Here is a 20850-nt window from a genome sequence, read left to right on the forward strand (position 1 = left end):
TCGCGACCTCTGTCAGAATGTGCCCATCTCCCCTATGTCTAGCAGCGACGAAACCAAAATAGAACAGCATGCACCAACTCCATCATCAATAACAAAAAGCCGATGGCAGCGACGGCGTTGTCGTGGCCTGCATGACCGACAAACAGAACTGTGCGTGGCAAGAAGGGGCCCGGCTAGTGTGTCTACCTTCATATCCATCGTAGTAGGCAGCAGCCAACCGTGACGTTCTGGTTCCGTGGTCACCATAGCAATTGGATAGATTGTAAACAATGGAATAGGTAATGTTTTTTTATTTCTATATGACGTGAGTTAGCTTGGCATACGGATGTTCTGTCGGCTCTGTCGTTATTCTGTTGCGCCCACTATTTTAAAGTTGATCACATACACCACGAAAGATATGCAAATTTCTACGAGTTTCCACGTGTTGCTTGCGGCGTGTTCGTAAATTGATATTTCGGATGACGCATCAGTCGATCGATTGTTTTGGTAGATGTCAATTCACTTTCCAATGCTTTTGCATACGTTTGTTTATAATTTAGGAACGAAAAGCATCGCTAAAAAAAATCACTGTGATAAAAAAATCAATTTACGAACACGCCGTTAGATTTTCACGCATGGCTGTCGCCGCAGCACAGGTGAGTCATTAAATCTTTGATTACTGTTCGGATAGAAGAAGAAAATTATCATGATTTGTGAAAAGAACGAATGATCTAATTAACATTAATGCATCGAAAGTTTCGAATGATCCCAACAGGAATAGAAATTATTAATATGAAAATATTAGAGGGAAATGGAGTAACGTGGGCCATGGGGAAACGTGGGCCACTCTGAATATCTCAGATGTGTGTTGAGATAAAAATCTCAATCCAACTGTCATCGTCGTCGCTTTGCGTAAGCATATTTTTCTATATGTTGTTGATTTATATATGCATCGTGTGTTTCTTTTATTTATCAAGCTTAAAAAAGTTAAAAAAAAATTGCTTACATAAAGCATGGATCACCATGAATCTGGACGCACTGTTTATTATACCATTGCACTCCTAGTTGTTGGATCTGAATGTTTTGACAGTACTTTGTTCGGAAATGTTTCCTATATCAGTGCTGAAAATTTCATTACGATTCGTTTTGTTCCAAAAAAGTTACACGTGATGGAAGCCGCGAGACGAAAATTAATTTTGGACACACACGTTAAAAACCGACATTGTCGGGTTAAAAACATCGCGAAATCGATAAAAATGCTCAAATCAACCGTGTGCAGCGTTCTCAAACGTTTTCATGAGATGCATACTATCGATCGGCATGTTCATACTAAGCGTTATAGTGGACCTAAGAATCAGAAACTGCATTTCAAGGTGTTGAGAACGATTAAGGCAAACACAAGGTAGTCGGACTACGACATCGCCAAGAAATTCAACGCCGACCGGTGCACCGTCAGAAGGATTCGTCTACGCGAAGGATTACGATGCTATCGGGCCAATAAGCAACCAAACCGGACATTGAAGCAGAATTTAGTAGCCAAAGGACGTGCCCGGAAGTTATACACCAAGATTCCAACGAAGTACGACGGATGCATCTTAATGGATGACGAAACGTACGTGAAGATGGATTTTGGGCAGCTTTCTGGCCAAAAATTTTATAAAGTCACTGCAGTGGTGCACTGCACTGGTCAGGGTGATGTTCCCGCCAAGTTCAAATTCGCTTTTGCCGATAAGTTGACAAGAAAGTGTTTGATCTGGCAAGGTATTTGCAGCTGCGGACGAAAAACCCCGGTTTTTGTGAAAAACAAGACCATGGACTCCAAAATGTACAAGGAGGAGTGCCTTGAAAAACGTTTTTTTTTTCGTACATTAGATCTCACAAAAGACCAGTAAAGTTTTCGCCAGATTTGGCATGCTGCCACTACAGCTAGGAGGTACCACAGTGGTATTGGGCCAACGGGTGGATTTTGTCGAAAAGGACATCAACCCACCCAACTGCCCTCAATTCCGCCCTATTGAAAAATTTTTGGCAATTGTCAAGCAGAAGATGGAGAAGAATGGTAGGACGACTCGGGGAGCAACAGAGATGAAGAGATTGTGGAACAAAATGGCCGCTGAGGTCAGTGAATAGGGTGTCCAAACTTTGATGAGTGGTTCTAGACGAAAAGTTCGAAATTTTATAAAAAAAAAACATCGAAATATTTTTTTTCTTATTTTTCCTTTAAAGTGCAATAAAAACCCTACATTTTGATTACAAAATATTTTTATTTCGTTTTCATAGCTCCGAGATAGACCCGTTTTAACTTGTCCAGATTTGTAGTGATCCATGCTTTATCTATTTCAGCGCACCAGATTGAACTGCGCACTCATGACTGCGATATTTGTGCGAACTCGTACATTTGTGCGACCTGTCAAATCAGTGTAAAATTCTTGAACAATGAGGGACTCAGGATGGTTTGAAGAAGGGTCTTGAAGTGTGGTTTGTAACTGAACAAAAGTGAAAAGTTTTCACTAACAACTAACAATCCGTTAGTCCAGTTCTTGAAAACGGGTTACTTCCTCGACCTCATTGATTTTATATCCGGTGGATAAACTTCGATCCTCCACACACGGTTGGCTTCTAAGGATTTCAGTTCTTCTTCCACAGAACGCAGTTTTTTTTCTCACGGTCGTCTTTGGTCGTGACATCTTTGATGTTTTCCGGAATGTCTGTAATGTGCGAGCCGACAGATTTTGCGCTAAACCTAGTAAAGAAGTCGAAAAACTTACCGGGGAACTTGTGCCCCCGTTCGCTGTACCTAAGCAACGCTTGGCCTGCGGCCTCTTACTTACTTACTTACTTACTAAATGATCCCGCGCTGATCCTCCGGTGCATATGGCCGTGCTAAAAGACCTCCACTGTTGACGATCCGGAGCCAGCGTCTTCACCTGGTCCCAGTCAAGATTCTCGTCGACAGTTCGGATTTCAGCGGCTAGGCTTCGCCGCCACGAGTTCCTGGGTCTGCCTCTTCTTCGATGACCTTCTGCATTCCAATCTAAGGCCTCTCTGCAAATCTCATTTTCATCTTTTGGCAGCGTGTACCCAATCCATCTCCACTTACATTCCCGAATCTCAATTTCTAGCGCCGTTTGATGACACCTGTGATGTTGTTCCTCATTCGAGATCCAGTTGCCTGGCCACCAAGCGCGGATGATATTCCGCAGGCAGCGGTTTACAAATACTTGCAGTTTTCGCATCGTTACCGCATATATGCACCCAGTTTCGCACCCGTACAGCAATACGGATTTGACGTTTGAGTTGAAGATTCGGATTTTTGTTCGTAGAGAGATCTGGTGTAGCCGCCAGATGTTTCGGAGACTCGCAAACGCAAAACGGGCCTTTCTGATCAGGGTTTCGATATCTTTCCTGGTACCACCATCAGGCGTTATCTGGCTACCAAGATACTGGAAGCACTCCACTTTCTCAACTTGTTGCCTAGCTACCATGAAACTGGAGGGATTTCCTGTGTGGATCTCCATCGACTTGGTCTTTCCGACATTGACTTTGAGACATGCTGTCTTGGAACTTTCGGTGAGGTCGTCGAGTTTGTTCTGCATATCCGGTTGTGTTTGGGCGAGCAAAACAATATCGTCAACCAGGTCAAGGTCGTTCAGTTGCTCCATTGTTGAAGGATTCCACAGCAATCCTAGGTTCGGCCTCGAGCTGTTCTAATTGCAAAGGGAGCGCTACGGTATCGTCAGTTTCGTCGGGCAGTCCATTTTCGTCAGTCAGTTCGAGGAAATCAGGTTCATCTGACTCTTCCTCTTTATCAGTCGCGAGGAAATCAAGTTCATCTGACTCTTCCTCTTCACCAGTTGCAACGTGATCGTTTTCAGCAACCAGGGCTTCATCCGCATCAGGAACCTGGATTTCAACTTCCCCCTCTTGCTCGTGAGGGAATACTGCCATCAGCGACTTGACTTTCTCACCTTCGGGAGACTTCTCGAGCAGAAAGTTGTTTTCGTAGAATTTCACGTCATGAGCAATTACGATTTCTCTTGAACTCCGGTCCCACAATTGCCTGCATTTCTTGTTGACCCAAGTGGCTGAAACGTTGATGTCACAACAAATCGGCTTCAGGCTTGCACAGATTCGCAGTTGGTACTCCGACTCTGATTTCTAATTCATATATACCACCTTTGAGATAAGCTGTGCTGATGATATGTCCCTCTTTCTTCAGATACGCCACCTTTCCGGAAAAATTGACACCAATGCCTGCCGCTGTCAATCTCTTCACCGAAATTGAGTTGTCGCGTAGCTCTGGAACGTAGAGGACCTCTTTCATATTAATGGGAAACTGCTCGTTGCTCTCGCCGTTGATCTCACCAGCCTCACGAGCGACAATCGATTATCCATCCTTCGCCACGTTGATGATGATTGGTTGAATCAAGTTTCGGATCTTCGAGAAAACATTCTTCTACAGCTTTAAGATCAACCTGCCACATTCTCGCTTGAAACCTCCTCGATTGGCCACAAAACTCACTGTATTTTTCTGGCTGGCTGAAATAGCTTCACATGCAAACTTCTGACGGCAATCCTTCTTGAGGTGACCGCGCTATCCGCACTTGTGGCACTTGATCTGGAACTTGAAAGGATTTCTGGTCTTCTCACCCAAAAAAGCAGCTAGTTCCAGCTCTCCATGACCTTCGCTACGTTCCATCCGCCTAATGTTCTCGGCCAGTAGGCGTTGTTTGACAACGTCAATTGTCAAATCTTTTTCCGGAATGTTTTCCAGCGCCGTTACCAGAGGATTAAATGAATCTGGCAACGTTTGGAAAAACAAAATGACTTATTTAGCTTCATCGACTCTTGCGCCGGCCGTCTTCATTTGCCGAACCAGGTCATCAAACACTAGCAAATGCGGCTTTAACGGCTCGCCCTTCTTCAGCTTTAAACGGTTCAATTGCTTCCGGATGAGATGCTGCGTACCGATAGACTTTGTCGCGAACGTTGCCTCCAGTGCTGACCACATCTCCTTTGCCGTAGATTTCTCCCGGATCACTTCCAGGCATTCATTGGCCAGGAAACCGACAGTTAACGCCTTTGCCTTCTTGTCCGCCTCTTCAAACTTGGTCCTCTTGATAGCTATAGCAGGTTCATTCTCAGTCAGGTTTCCTAGGACGCCGACCGAATCCAGGTATATTTTAACCCGGAAGCTCTAGTGTTGAAAGTCCGGTTCACCTTGGAACTGCGGAATTCCGCAAACAGTATTAGCAGGGGAGCCCATGACCTCTTGAATAATAAGGGGCTCAGGATGGTTTGAAGAAGGGTCTTTATTCTACGAAGTGTGGTTTGTAACTGAACAAAAGTGAAAAGTTTTCTCTAACAACTGACGGTAGTTTATGACATAGTTTAATTTCAAGTTGATCATAAAGTGATTTCTTATTAATGCATGTTTACCATACTTGATGGTTTTCTTAAAAAAAATTTTATTGGTTCCACAGATGAAAATTTACTATATTTGTTCTATTTTCGGCTGACCTTTTCAGTAACACTTTATAACTGTGGAAAAATAACCTCAAAAGCGGTCATGTCCTTTAACGGAAATCAACGTTTTGTTAACTAAAATTTGGCGGTTATTTTTCCCTTTCTTATCCATATACGTGAGGCAGTGTGTGTAGGAACTGTCAATAAAACTCAATAGTTGATATTATTTCCAGATGTAGAAACCGAAAATCTGATCAATCAAACTTTGCAGACATTCGGATCTGCTACCGTTAGTCTTTGCTTTCAGAAACATGCATGCCACCGAAGATTATAAGGGGAACCATAAAAGCATCGAAATATTTCAAGTTCTACTAGCAAATCTGACCTCCAGAATGATCAGACGTTCGTAAATACTGCAGACCCATTAGTCTGTGAAATAGGTATAGGTGCTGTTATAAAGCCTCATCCTAAACGCTACTCAACTATTGATGGTATCACAAAGCTTAAAATTTTAACTAGACACTGGGTACCTCCACCACAATTTTCGTTTCCATACTCCAAGAATTTCAAGAGTCGAAGTGCTGAAAAAGAAAAACGATACGCAAGTGCAATGCATTTGGAAACATTAAAAAATTGGCTAGTTTTTTTCCAAAACTGAACAAGGTTATTTTTGTAAAGTCTGTCCGCTCTTTGTAGTCACTGGTGTAGTTAATAAACGTTCAATTGTTAAATCTTGTGACTAAGCCACTGACTTGTTTTTCAAAACTCATTGGAAAAAAAGCTGTAAGTATTTGATAAGATACTTACAGCTTTTAGTTCAGCAAATCTCTTAAAAAAAATAAATATAATGATTAGCAATCTATATTTTATTTGTCTAGATACTTGCTTATTTGTGTTTTAAATTTTTATTTGTTTTAGATTGTTTTTAGATTTACGTCTTCAAATTGATATGTTAATTGAGCTTCAAGAGTAAAATATGTAAAATTATTGAATAAATACATTGATGGGTTTCGATAAGTAATGAAGCAGCATTCGGTTTAAAATTGGAAGGGAAAATTTTCGATTAATTATAATTGAAACTTGTTTAAATGGCTTTTTTACCCGAATATTGTTATCTATAGTCAAAATTAACAAGACGTAGTTTTAACCATAAACCAGAGACAGAGATGCTCATTTGAGTAAGTTGAAATCATACCAACAGATTTATTTTTGATTGAAAATAAATAAAGTACGATTTACAAAATTAAATTGCTTATGGATTTCTAATCTGATAAAAACAAACAAATGGTCATTCCATATCTCCAACTTGATAAATAAACGTAAATTTAACTTCATACCAGTGAAAAAAATATTTGTCTGCTTTTTGCCTAAGACTAAGCCAGCCACAAACAGATGTACAGAATTCTTTGAACATTTTTTTTTAATTGTGTATAACCTTATTTACATAATGCTAAATTCTCTTCATCTTTATCATCAACACTTTTCCTGTCACAGTTTTTGCCTTTCTAACAGAAAGGTTTGGTTATCGGTCGATTTGAGAGATCATTAATTATGGGTCTTAGACATACCTTTATAGGTACCTATCGACTCAGCTCGACGAGTTCTGTTGATGTCCGTGGATTTGTATGTGCCATTTTAAAAATGTCTAGAACGTTTTTGCGAAACTGGGCTGCACAATTAAAATGATTTTAGTCTCAAAAGAATGCATTTTTTTTTCTACACAACCCTTTCAAAAACGGGAAAAAAACAAAATAGTTGAAACCGTTTTCTTTACCAAATACATATCATACTTATTATGGCATAAAAAAAAGTTGCTAGTGGCGCCTCGAAGCAGCAGCACCAGCAATCATTTATAAATTGAAGATAATCAAAATAAAAAAATAATATTTTTATTAACTCGAGAATTGAACCAAAACCCTTCAGATCCCAAGTTGCAAGCGCTATCCAATAAACCATCGGCACGCTTGATTGAAAGCGGCTCAAACTCAAATAGGTAAAAGGCATTACTAAGACGCACCGTGGTCTGGGCAGTTTCTCAGTCTGCTGGGGCAAATACGGCAACAGTGTTTATATCTTACACTTCTTGCTTTTCAATGCAGCAAATGGCGGATGGGCGTTTCCTTCAGAGTCCGCCATGCCTATAGACATTATAATTTCATTTATGAAATTATAGTGTCTAAAGCCATGCCGGGTGTCAACAAAATGCAGAGCCGTACAGGAAACTGCGTTGGGGGGGAATTTATATGAAGATCTTATGACCCTCGTTTTTTTTACTCGTGTTGAAGAATGAATTTATGTTTTTTTTTTCATTTCTACATACTCATACATAATTTAGATTCAATTTCAGATGCAGAATTCAGATTCAGTTTTCAAATTCAGGATACAGGTTTAGGAATCAGAATTCAGGATTCAAAATTCAGAATTCAAAATTCAGATTCAGAACTCATATTCAGATTCAGAATTTAGATTCAGAATTCAGATTCAGAATTCAGATTAAGAATTCAGATTCAGAATTCAGATTCAGAATTCAGATTCAGAATTCAGATTCAGAATTCAGATTCAGAATTCAGATTCAGAATTCAGATTCAGAATTCAGATTCAGAATTCAGATTCAGAATTCAGATTCAGAATTCAGATTCAGAATTCAGATTCAGAATTCAGATTCAGAATTCAGATTCAGAATTCAGATTCAGAATTCAGATTCAGAATTCAGATTCAGAATTCAGATTCAGAATTCAGATTCAGAATTCAGATTCAGAATTCAGATTCAGAATTCAGATTCAGAATTCAGATTCAGAATTCAGATTCAGAATTCAGATTCAGAATTCAGATTCAGAATTCAGATTCAGAATTCAGATTCAGAATTCAGATTCAGAATTCAGATTCAGAATTCAGATTCAGAATTCAGATTCAGAATTCAGATTCAGATTCAGAATTCAGATTCAGAATTCAGATTCAGAATTCAGATTCAGAATTCAGATTCAGAATTCAGATTCAGAATTCAGATTCAGAATTCAGATTCAGAATTCAGATTCAGAATTCAGATTCAGAATTCAGATTCAGAATTCAGAATCAGAATTCAGATTCAGAATTCAGATTCAGAATTCAGATTCAGAATTCAGAATCAGAATTCAGATTCAGAATTCAGATTCAGAATTTTTGTAAATTTATTTTCGGCATATCGGTGAAAAATTTAGATTCATGGAGAAAGAATATCAGAATTAAAAATTGATGAAGCTGGATGTTGCGAGGTAAAGTATGGTGTACGTTAATAAATTTTCCTTGCAAAAATGTTCTTTCGCTCTTTTCATCATCCGTAAAATTTCTCCTCACTTTATCAATTTTCAATTCTGGAATTGTTTCTCCAAGAATACCAATTTGCACAGTTTTTGATAAATTTGCGATGACTTAAAGATCATTACGCATGAAAACACGATTTTGTTTTGTGAAAACTTTTTTTCACAATTTTTCTGAAATTAAGTTTGCTGCATACTTTTAGGGGTAAAACCATACTATTAAAAGTTGTAAAATCCGAAATCATAAAAAAAAATTTGGATGAAAGAAATTTCAATGTTGAAAACCGTGTGATGCAAAACAATCAAAATGAGATTTACAAGATTAAGAATTCAGATTCAGAATTCAGATTCAGAATTCAGATTCAGAATTCAGATTCAGAATTCAGATTCAGAATTCAGATTCAGAATTCAGATTCAGAATTCAGATTCAGAATTCAGATTCAGAATTCAGATTCAGAATTCAGATTCAGAATTCAGATTCAGAATTCAGATTCAGAATTCAGATTCAGAATTCAGATTCAGAATTCAGATTCAGAATTCAGATTCAGAATTCAGATTCAGAATTCAGATTCAGAATTCAGATTCAGAATTCAGATCCAGAATTCAGATTCAGAATTCATATTCAGAATTCAGATTCAGAATTCAGATTCAGAATTCCGATTCAGAATTCAGATTCAGAATTCAGATTCAGAATTCAGATTCAGAATTCAGATTCAGAATTCAGATTCAGAATTCAGATTCAGAATTCAGATTCAGAATTCAGATTCAGAATTCAGATTCAGAATTCAGATTCAGAATTTAGATTCAGAATTCAGATTCAGAATTCAGATTCAGAATTCAGATTCAGAATTCAGATTCAGAATTCAGATTCAGAATTCAGATTCAGAATTAAGATTCAGAATTCAGATTCAGAATTCAGAATTCAGATTCAGAATTCAGATTCAGAATTCAGATTCAGAACTCAGATTCAGAATTCAGATTCAGAATTCAGATTCAGAATTCAGATTCAGAATTCAGATTCAGAATTCAGATTCAGAATACAGATTTAGAATTCAAATTCAGAGTTCAGATTCAGAATTCAGATTGAGAATTCAGATTTAGAATTCTGATTAAGAATTTGGATTAAAGATCAACCTGGAATTTGAAATTGGAACTTATATTCAAATATTAGACTAAGTGTTGTAACTCAAAATTCAAACTTTAGAATCAGAATAAGATTTCAGATTTAGTTTACAGAATGAGATTAATCATTTAATAGTCATATTACTTTCCCCTCCTTTTGTGGGAATTTTTCCTCTATGCATGGTTGAGCTCTAAAAAAGGTATCATGCTAGGGCACGCGTCACGGCTATCCATCAATATTGTAGTTGGTTTTACTTATTCAGTAAAAAAAAAGCATAAAAAAACAGTAAGATTCGAACCGTGACCAGCAACGTGAAAGTTCTGGTTGCTACCACGGCACCATTTCAGCGTGTTATAAATCTTGGAAATTCTACTGTTTAAATACCATTCTTTCCATACATAAAATGAGCTCCTTACATACCAGTTCGCTTTTCCCCAAAAAAAACGTATCAGGCATCATTTTTTTATATTGAGATTGGAATTTTTCGTGTTTGAATATCTGAAATCATACTTATATGATTCAGAGGGAAGGAATCTATCATGTATATTCTATATTATTTTATATATTTCCAAATATAATTTAAACTCTGTTAGAAAGGCTCCAATCCACTGTTAAGTGTATTAAATCGGGTTTTATTTATCCCAATCACTAAAAAAAATTTGTCCATATTTTTTGAAAATTTACTAAATCACCCCCCCCCCCTAAGAGCAATCTCTAGATCCGCGCCTGAGTAGATATACTTGTGTTGTATTTAGTATTATTGTCAGATCGGGACACAAAGTTTTGGTGGTAATGAGCTTAACAGTTTTCGCCAGAAGCCTCTCCGGGGCCCATGTATTAACATTCTACTACAGGAGACCAACCTGGCATATGAATATTATACTGGTTGAGTGTCGATGTCTATCGGAATGAATGGAATAGTTCTCCCATGTGATCATAATAATTTTTCTTGGTCTATTTCTATTCCCATCATTTCATCTTACGGTAGTTGGAATCAAGTTTGGACATTTTTAAGCACGGCAAGATTTGCATTGCCTTCTCATATCCTGCACGGGTTGTCAGTTATGATGAGAAATGATGCGTTTGCCGTATTTGGATATCCAGTAAATTTCGGTGTTTGGCACCGCCTTATTCATTTTTAAACTGCGATCCAGAGATGGGTCTTGACTCAAACATTCAGTCAGCGAAACTTTTTTTTGTATTTAAAAGTTTCTTGTGTACGACACATTTTTCAAAAGCTAGAACATTGTTTTTATTTGTTTGTGATTTTTTTCCGATTTCGAGAGAGGTTCTTTGAAAAAAATTAAGATTTTGGACAGGGTACGAGCGTTTCTAGTGGAAGTAGGAAAAATATTGCTGAAGTTTCTTAATCAATTTCATGACGAAAACTCTTAACTTGATCATTCTGGTTCAAAATGTTATAATATAGACCCGAATACGTGATCAAAAGATCTGGGGGAACCGTGTAATGTGCTTTACAATGATGGCTGGCTTGATTTTTTTATTTTATTTGGTTCCGAACTGATATTCACAAAATTGTTTCCACTTGCTAGCAGATGAATCGAAGTATACTTTATGAATGTTTTGAGAGAAATTGAACCTTCATTTAAGGTAAAAACCCTCATTTAAGTTGAATTTTGCTCTTTTCGCATACAAAAATCTCTGATATGTGCCCAACAGACCTCTTGTTTGTGTGTGTAGCAAATGCCCTATTGCATGTTTTGTGACAACTTTTCTGATTTAGCTTTTAACTGGATTAACAAGCAGCCCAATGCTGGATAAAAAAAAGGCAACTTGATTATGAACGCCCCGTAATTTCGACACTTGTTGCATATCAACAAGCACCTTAGCAACGATGATAAACAACGATTTGATTTAGTGAGTTCTATAAAAAAAGATTTCTATCTTGCTCGAAATGGCGCTGCAATATATGGCCAGTGTGAAAACCCAGTTAGTATTTGATCTTTATACAGTTTATGAGAAAAGCACTATCCAGAATCTCATTTTTTCAGTTGGGTTAAACCACGTGATGTTCGTTCAGCATGTTTTGTCGGCCGAGAGGCGATTGCCATTGGGATGGATTGCCATATCCTTCTTTATAATATCGGATCCAGTGCAGAAAGTTTCTACCGAGCAACGGATGAATCAAGTGGAAGGGGTGTTTCCTGCCTAACTGGCCACCGCAACTTCAGCATTTACGCTTTTGCTGAAAGTTGTACCCTGCCAAAGATTTTCGTGGTTGCATATCCGGCCAATTCGGTGCTGTTCAATTTAGAAGGAGGTTGATTTTACATTATTTTTTATTACAGAACCTTTCATATAAGTTCTTTTTCAAATAGATGGAAAATCGGCTAGTTATGTTTCGTTGTGTTTTTCGGAATCGGAATATTTGGTTGTACTGACCGGAGAACCGGACTATAGCCTTGAAGTGTACGTTTGGAGGAGCAAAGAAATTCTAATCAAACGTCCAACCGGAGTTTTGACCAATTTACAACGTGTTTTATTTAGCCCAGCAGCAACGTTGACCGTTTGTCAGCTAGCTTACACCAAGTCTATCATAAAACTTTGGGAGATTCACGGCAACGTAAGATTTTGTAGATTGATCGAACGAAATATACGACTTCCGTTTGCAAAAGAATATGCCCCTTTGGATTGTTGCTTTGCCATCGATGGAACACTTATGATTGCCAACAGTCACGGAGCCGTATATTGTGTAAGTAAATATCTCTGCCTAACTATGTCTGCTCCAGAAAACCAACAGTTTTTTTTTCTTGTATTCATATTACAGTACAACAGCTCAACTGGACAGCTAATCCAGATTATCAAACCATCAGTTAAGCATCCAACTGAAATTCAGACTTGTCTATTCTACTGCAAAGGAGGATTATTGCTGAATGAACCCACAGGAATTTTAAGCTACTTTAAACGTCAGAAAGGAAGCTGGAATCAACTATGGGATGTTTCCCCTCCTGAACCGTTTTTAAATTTGATAAACTACTCTTCAAATGATGGTCTCTATGCAACGACGGTGACGGGTAGCATTATTCGAATGACCGTCGAAAATGAACCGCGAAATGTAATTTTTTCAACTGTTAAGCACTTTAACTGTGGTTTTACTGAATTTGTACTTTTAAATCCATTGGGAGAAATAGTGCTCGCTACATCGATATCGAAGGAAATTGTCGTGTTTGAAGTGGAATCGGGCAGCAAATTAAACAGTTTCACTATCGAAGCAATGAGCTGCATTCGGGCGAATCCATTGTATCCATTTATTGCTGTTGGAACGCTTAGTGGTACAGTTACACTGGTTTCCGTTTATAATGCCCGTGAGCACAAAATCCTTGCTGATTTTCATCTCAGCAATAACTCCATAGTTAATGTAGAATTCTCAGAAGATGCTGCTAATATGGCAGTATGTGATGATAGCAGAAATATGTTTATTTTGAAAGGTCTGCCAGGAAGCAACATAGAAGTAGTCTTTCACTTAGAGATGTCAGAAGTCTTACAACAACCTCTTTTCTATGCTAATGATGGTATTTTTCAAATATTGGGATTAGTGGAGGAAAACGACCTTCAAATGTGTGATACACTACAGGCAGTGACTATCAATCCCATTAGTAAAAATTTCCAAACTGGAGTTGTTTCGTTACCTAAAAAGTACTGTCAAATCGAAAGGAAGTGGAATCATATCAACAGATTCTACGCCATTGTCAGTTTGTCTAACGATATTGATATACTAGACCTGAATTTCGGTGAAAACGAAGAAGAAATTACAATCAAAATATTTTCCACATTCAAGGTGAAGCATCAGATCCCATATTTTCAAATTGGCTTAAGTGACCAGTTTCATATGATAAGTTGGAGTGTCGACGGTTTGGCATCACTTTACGATGCCAAAACTGATAAACTACTGGCCTATTTTATCAGTCACGATCGAGCCCAAAATGGCATTCAAGCGGTACGAACCGATCCATTGCATCAGTAAGTATTAATGATGAAAATACATAATCATAATAACCCAAATAAAAGTCTGTCCAATGTTTAATACGTGGCTCCAGAGAGTGAAATCAAAAGTCAAACTGTAGTCTCACGATCAGTTCAATTATTCTATCCAACAGATACGTTATATCACTTGGTTATGCTGGAATATTGGTCTGCTCAAAAATGCACCGCAGCACCAAGAACCTAGCCTACCTGCATGAAATGAGACTCGATCTGGAAACGGATGATGTTGCCGCCATGTTTTGCAAACGTCTCGATGATATTGGATCACCAAGCTCACGCTGGGTGGATTTGGAGAAAATCCTTTGTTTGGAAAACGAAAAACTTGGATACGAACCCAGAAAACTAGAGCTTTTGGAGGAATTTAAATCTGTTAAATTAGAACTACGCTTTCTACTCGATGCCAACGAAGAGACACAGGAAGAAGAACAACTACCCATACAAGCTTTTAATCTGAATGCGATTATGATGGAGCAATTAAAAAATAAGGTGAGTACACAAAAAGTTCGATGTTCAAATTTGGGAGATAAAAACCGCAATAGATGGAGCTTAAAATAAATTTTAATTCAGGAGTAGTAAAGCCAACAATTATTCTCAAACTATCGAATTAATTTTTTTCTTCTTAAATTTCACACATGGGATTAATTTACTGAAAATAAGCTTTTATTGCTTGTTTTTTTAAATATCGCTCTAAATTTAGAAAAAAAAAATCAAATTGAATGGCAAATTGAAACAATTGGTAATTGTAGATGTCGAAGTATCTTCAGTAGGGTGTCCCAAAATTGTATAACTTCTGGGAATCTGGGGGCTCACCCTCCAAATGGTAGAGTAGGATGTGCAGAACAAACTTTTGTATGGGGCCGACTAAAAAAAATCATGTTTAGAGGTTCCGCAAGCGCGATCTTTGAAAAAAGTCCGCTTTCAAAAGATTTGATTTTAAATAAATTCTGGGTCCAAAAATTTTTATAAAATTTATATATTTTATATTTTTTAAATTTTGTTTGAGTTCAATACTACCCATAAAAAATGAAAAATTAACCAAATTTGTATCAAAATGTAAAACAAGCAGGCTATTTCCAAGAAAAAAAATTTTTTTGGTCCAAAAATTTTGGATTCAACTGAGCAAAATGTGTACCAAACGTGAAATATTTTTGATACCAATGCCATCAAAAGATGTGGATTTTGTGCACTTAAACTTTGCTGAACAAAATATGTTGTTTGTATCATTGTGTGAAGAGCTATTCATGGTGTAACCCTTAACAAAAATCACAATTTAGGGTATTTTTTATTCAATTTATCAAATTTGTCTTAATAAATACCTACTTTAAAATCAAAATACTTGCAAAAAAAGACTTGGATGGTTTAAGGGAGTCATCAGAAGGCCATATGCCAAATTTGAGCGGAATCGAACAACAGGAAGGGGTTGCACTGAATCTCAAGTGTGAAAGGGATTCTGAGACATAGTGTTCTAAAGAAGCATAAAAAACTGGTTTTTCGTCATACATTTTTTTCTTTAACAATTCGATTGCTTAATTATGTATATTTTATAAAAATTTCCATTAAGACTAACATTTCACCTGAAGACTGCAACACGATTGAACTTAAAACAAAAAAGTTATGGCTGTTCAAAGATTGTATTTTTGTGGCAAATTGCCCTGTAAAACGCAATGAGTACATTTTACTCATTGTGTGTTAAACGACAATTTGCCACAAAAATACAATCTTTGAACAGCCATAACTTTTTTGCTTAAAGTCCAATTGAGTTGCAGTCTTCAGGTGAAATGTTAGTCTTAATTGAAATTTTAATAAAATCTTCATAATTAAGCAATCGATCGTTAAAGAAAAAAATGTATGATGAAAAACCAGTTTTTTATGCTTCTTTAGAACACTATGTCTCAGAATCCCTTTCACACCTGAGATTCAGTGCAACCCCTTCCTGTTGTTCGATTCCGCTCAAATTTGGCATATGGCCTTCTGATGACTCCCTTAAACCACCCAAGTCTTTTTTTGCAAGTATTTTGATTTTATAGTAGGTATTTATTAAGACAAATTTGATAAATTGAATAAAAAATACCCTAAATTGTGATTTTTGTTAAGGGTTACACCATGAATAGCTCTTCACACAATGATACAAACAACATATTTTGTTCAGCAAAGTTTAAGTGCACAAAATCCACATCTTTTGATGGCATTGGTATCAAAAATATTTTACGTTTGGTACACATTTTGCTCAGTTGAATCCAAAATTTTTGGACCAAAAAAATTTTTTTTCTTTGAAATAGCCTGCTTGTTTTACATTTTGATACAAATTTGGTTCATTTTTTATTTTTTACGGGTAGTATTAAACTCAAACAAAATTAAAAAAATATAAAATATATAAATTTTATAAAAATTTTTGGACCCAGAATTTATTTAAAATCAAATCTTTTGAAAGTGGACTTTTTTCAAAGATCGCGCTTGCGGAACCTCTAAACATGATTTTTTTTAGTCGGCCCCATACAAAAGTTTGTTCTGCATATCCTAATCCACCATTTGGAGGGTGAGCCCCCAGATTCCCAGAAGTTATGCAATTTTGGGACACCCTAATCTTCAGGTGTCACTGTTTTTAAAACTTTACGAAAGATTATGAATCCTACTTTTTTAATGTATTTCTAGGCTAAAGAGGATTGCGAAGTGGAATATCAAAAACTTCTCAACTATATAATTCATCAAAATGAGGTTAATGGAAAAATAGTTCAAAAATGTTGGGAAATTATGGAACGTAAACCAATTAAAGTAAGGTAAGTAGAATTTCACCACACACTGGTTGTTTTGCATTCCAACTCCTTTCAAAAGAAATAATAATATTGCAGATCTATATTTACCAAATTGGCCTTGGAAAACTATCCCTGTTTACCGAGAGAAATAGACGAAGATTTCTTGCAGAAAATTAATATCTACCGTCAAACTGAACTAATGGCCAGTCATGATGCGCTGCTTCCCTGGAAACCAACCCCTACTTATCAGTTGGAATCGATCTTGAACCGTGATCCAGACTACGGAAATGTTATCGATGTACTTTCTCGTGCAGCAGAGAAAAAATACTACTCGCTCACCGGAACAACCTCTCATTTATTTGTTGAACCAACGGCTCTGCGACTTGAGCAGCTAGAAGTTGTTACCTTTGAGCAGCTTTACTTTGAAAAAATACATGGAAATGTGGGTGAACATTTTAACGATCGCCTTAACAATATTTTTATTCTTAATTTCGTTTTTAAGCATGCAATTCCATTTTAGACTGAAATGATTAAACTGAGAGACTATTTTAATAAGAAATTTGACAATCTAAAACAATTGAAAGATAATGAAATGGATACGGTTATCAAACGCAACCAACGACTTCGGGTCATTCATCAAGAGCTGGCCACAATCTGCAAGTTACTGGAGTTGGATGAATATGAACCAGATCATGTGACGGATCCTAGATACAACCCGGATGAAATTCCAGAAACTATTGTAAAAACAGATGATCAAGAAATTTCTGTTCCTCCATATCTAACACCCAGCATGGAAAATTTGAAAGCTTTAGAGAAAGCAGAACGAGAACGGAGACAACGCGAATTGATGGCAGATGATTTCAAGGATCGAGCTTTGATTGTCATGATGGATGGAGTGCTGGAACATCGCTGGGAAGACGAGATCAAAAAAACACCCCCAGTTCCAGCTTGTTTGGTAATTATTATTTTTTTATAACTTTCAATCGTGTCATTCCAGAGTTTTGAAATTCAAACTTATGTTACGCAGGAAACTGGTAAAGATCCTACTCATTATAATGAAACTGATCTTCGTGAAGTGCAGGAATACGAAGATCAAATTGAGTTCTTACATAACGAAAGAATGCGCTACAGGCAACTTTTAATGGAAGAGAAAGCAGATATTTTGGATGCTCTTGAAAATCAAATCCAAAGGTTTAATACTAAGGTTGGGGAGGGGTTGCTGGAGAAAATACGTATTGAATCAGCCATTAGAGAGGAGGAAATGAGAATTTTAAGAAATGCTTTTTATAACCATAAACGTTTGATGTACGAACGTAACATTCGTAGACTAAGGAGCGAAATAGACGTTTATCATAAGCATATTGAAGAGTCGACTGAAACCATGAACGAACTTCAAGAAAAAGTAATAGATTGCAAGAACACATACGAAAACTTATGCACCAAAGATAAAATGCTCGATAAGCAATTTAAAGTTAACTTCTCAGATACTGCTCAGTCGGCAATCATTGATCAAGCGTACAAAATTTTCAAGTAAATATTTCTTGAACCATATTGCAATGCACCGGTTTCCACTATCGAATACTTTCAGGAAACGTCCAAAAGCACAATTACGTGCAGTTGTTACCGTGTCCATTGTAGTATACAGTAGCTGAATGAATCATAAAATGAGTTCTGTATATTTTAATAAATGACCAGAACAGTATTAGTGTGTAACCGGAAAAAAGGAACAGAAAGTTGAGAGCCGAGTGGTCGCTCCGAGAGATAATATGGAACGTTGAAAGTCTGACTCTCTTGCGAAATTTGTGCGTGAACTTATCAATAGAAATATGAGGTAGGAGCGAGACGACTGTTGTTGGCATCGTGTTCGCTGGCGGTGAATGAGAAGGTATAAATGAAAAAGCATGTGTTTAATCTTCTGGCGTGTTGCATTCATTTTAATGCGTCATTCAGTTAACGAATTTTGGGAAGGAACGTCGAGCGTCCTTTCAGAGAGAAACAAAATTTAATATTAAATGAAAAGTTACTACAAATACATTTTAATGAGAGAAAGACAAAAGTCTTCTGTGACAGGTCCAGAATCGGAAAACAAATTATTGCGGCTGCAAGAGTTACGTAAAATCTAACCTTTATTTTAACGTTAGTTTTCGAGGACAATCCAGGAGTTAATTTGTTAATTTTTCTAAAAGAGCAGAGTGGAAACAGTTAGAGATACTTCGATTAACTCTCAATTAGTTTAGAATTAGATTAGTTAATATCATAAAATTTGAAAAAAAAATAACATAAGTTCCCAAAATCTGAATAGAACAGCTAAGCTCTGTCCAAGGTCTCAATCAGGATTTTTTTCATAATTTATTCGTTTTAACGTATTTGTATCATTCATGGATTAACGAAATTCCTGAAGAATTTGATACCTTTTAAATTTCACCCTTTTCGTTAGAGTAGAGATAGGAGCGAATGTAGTATACAGTAGCTGAATGAATCATAAAATGAGTTCTGTATATTTTAATAAATGACCAGAACAGTATTAGTGTGTAACCGGAAAAAAGGAACAGAAAGTTGAGAGCCGAGTGGTCGCTCCGAGAGATAATATGGAACGTTGAAAGTCTGACTCTCTTGCGAAATTTGTGCGTGAACTTATCAATAGAAATATGAGGTAGGAGCGAGACGACTGTTGTTGGCATCGTGTTCGCTGGCGGTGAATGAGAAGGTATAAATGAAAAAGCATGTGTTTAATCTTCTGGCGTGTTGCATTCATTTTAATGCGTCATTCAGTTAACGAATTTTGGGAAGGAACGTCGAGCGTCCTTTCAGAGAGAAACAAAATTTAATATTAAATGAAAAGTTACTACATCCATATTTCAAGATTTAGCCAAACGAATCACTTCGAAAAAAGGGTCTCATCATACTGATGTGTTGCTTCCGCAAGAGTGTGTTGAATATTTGACCGCATGTGATGTCCTCGATCAACAATCCAACTGTCCTGCGGGAATGGACGCCAATCTTTGGCAGACACTTTGTCGAATGCGACGAATAAAGTTGGAAAGCGAGTTCAGGGTAAATACTCATCGTTCATAGTTTAGCTTATTCAGTTATCACTTCATGAATTTGTAGATGAAAAGTTGTGAAATTCAGCTAGCGGATTCAGAAGCTGGATTGAATGCGTTTCAAAGAGAAATTGTGATAAAGAAAAATTTCCTATCTCTGCAAGAAGTTAAACAAGCTGAATTGCAGAAGAATAAGGTATTCAAGATAAGTTTTAAGCTAAGTTACTAATAAATAGTATGTTTATTTATAGTTTGAGGATTCTACTAACCGTACCGTTCAGATTGTGTTGAAACGAGGATTGATTGAGGTTCCGATGTCAGGCGAAACACTAGATTTCGACAACTGCATTTTAATTCACCGCAGTGATGTTGATGATATCAATGTCATCATTAAACGCGCTGGAGCAAAAAAGCTAAAAGCAATGGTAAACGCTGCTTTGTTCCGCAGGAAAATTATAGCGAAAGAATGGGACCATCAAGCCATGAGACTTAAAATAAGAGACATGAATGACCAAATTAAAATGGTGGAAAAATGCAAGATTACCAAGGAAGTCCAGGATTGGTTGAAGCGTAAAGAAGCCGGAAAGGTCGAAGACTTAGGTCAGCTAGCATTGGAGCGAGAAATTGAAAATACCATTTTTATGCAGGAGAAAATGTTGGCCGAAGTGTAAGATTTTTCAATTTACAAAAACTTGTTGGAAAATACCTAAAATTTCTTCAACCAATTTCAGGAAAAAATCATTACAAGAAATAGAGGATAGAATCATCGCAAAGAGGAAGGAGAACAAGTTACTTGACAAGCAAACACAAGATTTGAATGTAGATGTGACCGAGCAGCACTTGCGGAAAAATACTGAGCTTGAAGAGGCCGTGGAAAAAGCATCGCAGACTCGGATGCTGGCAATTATTGAGCGTGCTCGTTTGGTGCGATTGGTGCAGGCCCAACATGCTCAAATATTAGAACTAGGTACAATGCTGGAGCTGCAAAGATTGAAAACTTATCCTACTCTAACCGCACCTACAGCGGCAGCCGACAGTAGCACAAAAATCGTTAAGGTTTGAAAATAACTCCAACTTCAACTTATTTAAAAATAATTCCACTGTCAAAATGTAATAAAATATTGTAAATACTATTCAACATTAACTCATGTTTTCTATTACAAGTGACAAAATGAATCTATTGA

At 36.9% G+C, this 20850-nt stretch overlaps 1 protein-coding gene across 3 annotated transcripts; it reads left to right on the forward strand.

Annotated features, from left to right (window-relative positions):
• Positions 1 to 8: 8 nt before the first annotated feature.
• On the forward strand, positions 9 to 20810 carry LOC129738825 (cilia- and flagella-associated protein 43). 3 transcript variants are annotated; one of them, XM_055730124.1, is made up of 15 exons: positions 391 to 635; positions 11609 to 11814; positions 11877 to 12145; positions 12204 to 12577; positions 12653 to 13845; positions 13983 to 14355; positions 16522 to 16646; positions 16719 to 17064; positions 17143 to 17577; positions 17650 to 18152; positions 18211 to 18250; positions 19473 to 19676; positions 19734 to 19862; positions 19918 to 20333; positions 20398 to 20810. In XM_055730124.1, exons 2-15 carry the CDS (start codon positions 11780 to 11782, stop codon positions 20726 to 20728), a joined length of 4773 nt encoding a protein of 1590 aa, XP_055586099.1. In that variant the 5' UTR covers positions 391 to 635; positions 11609 to 11779; the 3' UTR covers positions 20729 to 20810. The 3 variants fall into 3 exon arrangements, with proteins under 3 accessions (XP_055586102.1, XP_055586099.1, XP_055586101.1); XM_055730127.1 differs by lacking the exons at positions 391 to 635; positions 11609 to 11814 and adding an exon at positions 9 to 278; XM_055730126.1 differs by lacking the exon at positions 11609 to 11814 and having other exon boundaries at positions 394 to 635.
• The last annotated feature ends 40 nt before the right edge of the window (positions 20811 to 20850 follow it).

The sequence above is a fragment of the Uranotaenia lowii genome, chromosome 1 (genome assembly GCF_029784155.1).
Source record: "Uranotaenia lowii strain MFRU-FL chromosome 1, ASM2978415v1, whole genome shotgun sequence".
Classification (NCBI taxonomy): domain Eukaryota; kingdom Metazoa; phylum Arthropoda; class Insecta; order Diptera; family Culicidae; genus Uranotaenia; species Uranotaenia lowii.

What these genes read in the sequence shown, in the direction of transcription:
- LOC129738825 (XM_055730124.1), top strand. Translation starts at nt 11,780, where the DNA reads ATGGCGCTGCAATATATGGCCAGTGTGAAAACCCA. An exon ending in TGGAGCAATTAAAAAATAAG is followed by an intron (nt 14,356 to 16,521) that starts GTGAGTACACAA and finishes ATGTATTTCTAG; the next exon opens with GCTAAAGAGGATTGCGAAGT. An exon ending in AGTTGGAAAGCGAGTTCAGG is followed by an intron (nt 19,677 to 19,733) that starts GTAAATACTCAT and finishes ATGAATTTGTAG; the next exon opens with ATGAAAAGTTGTGAAATTCA.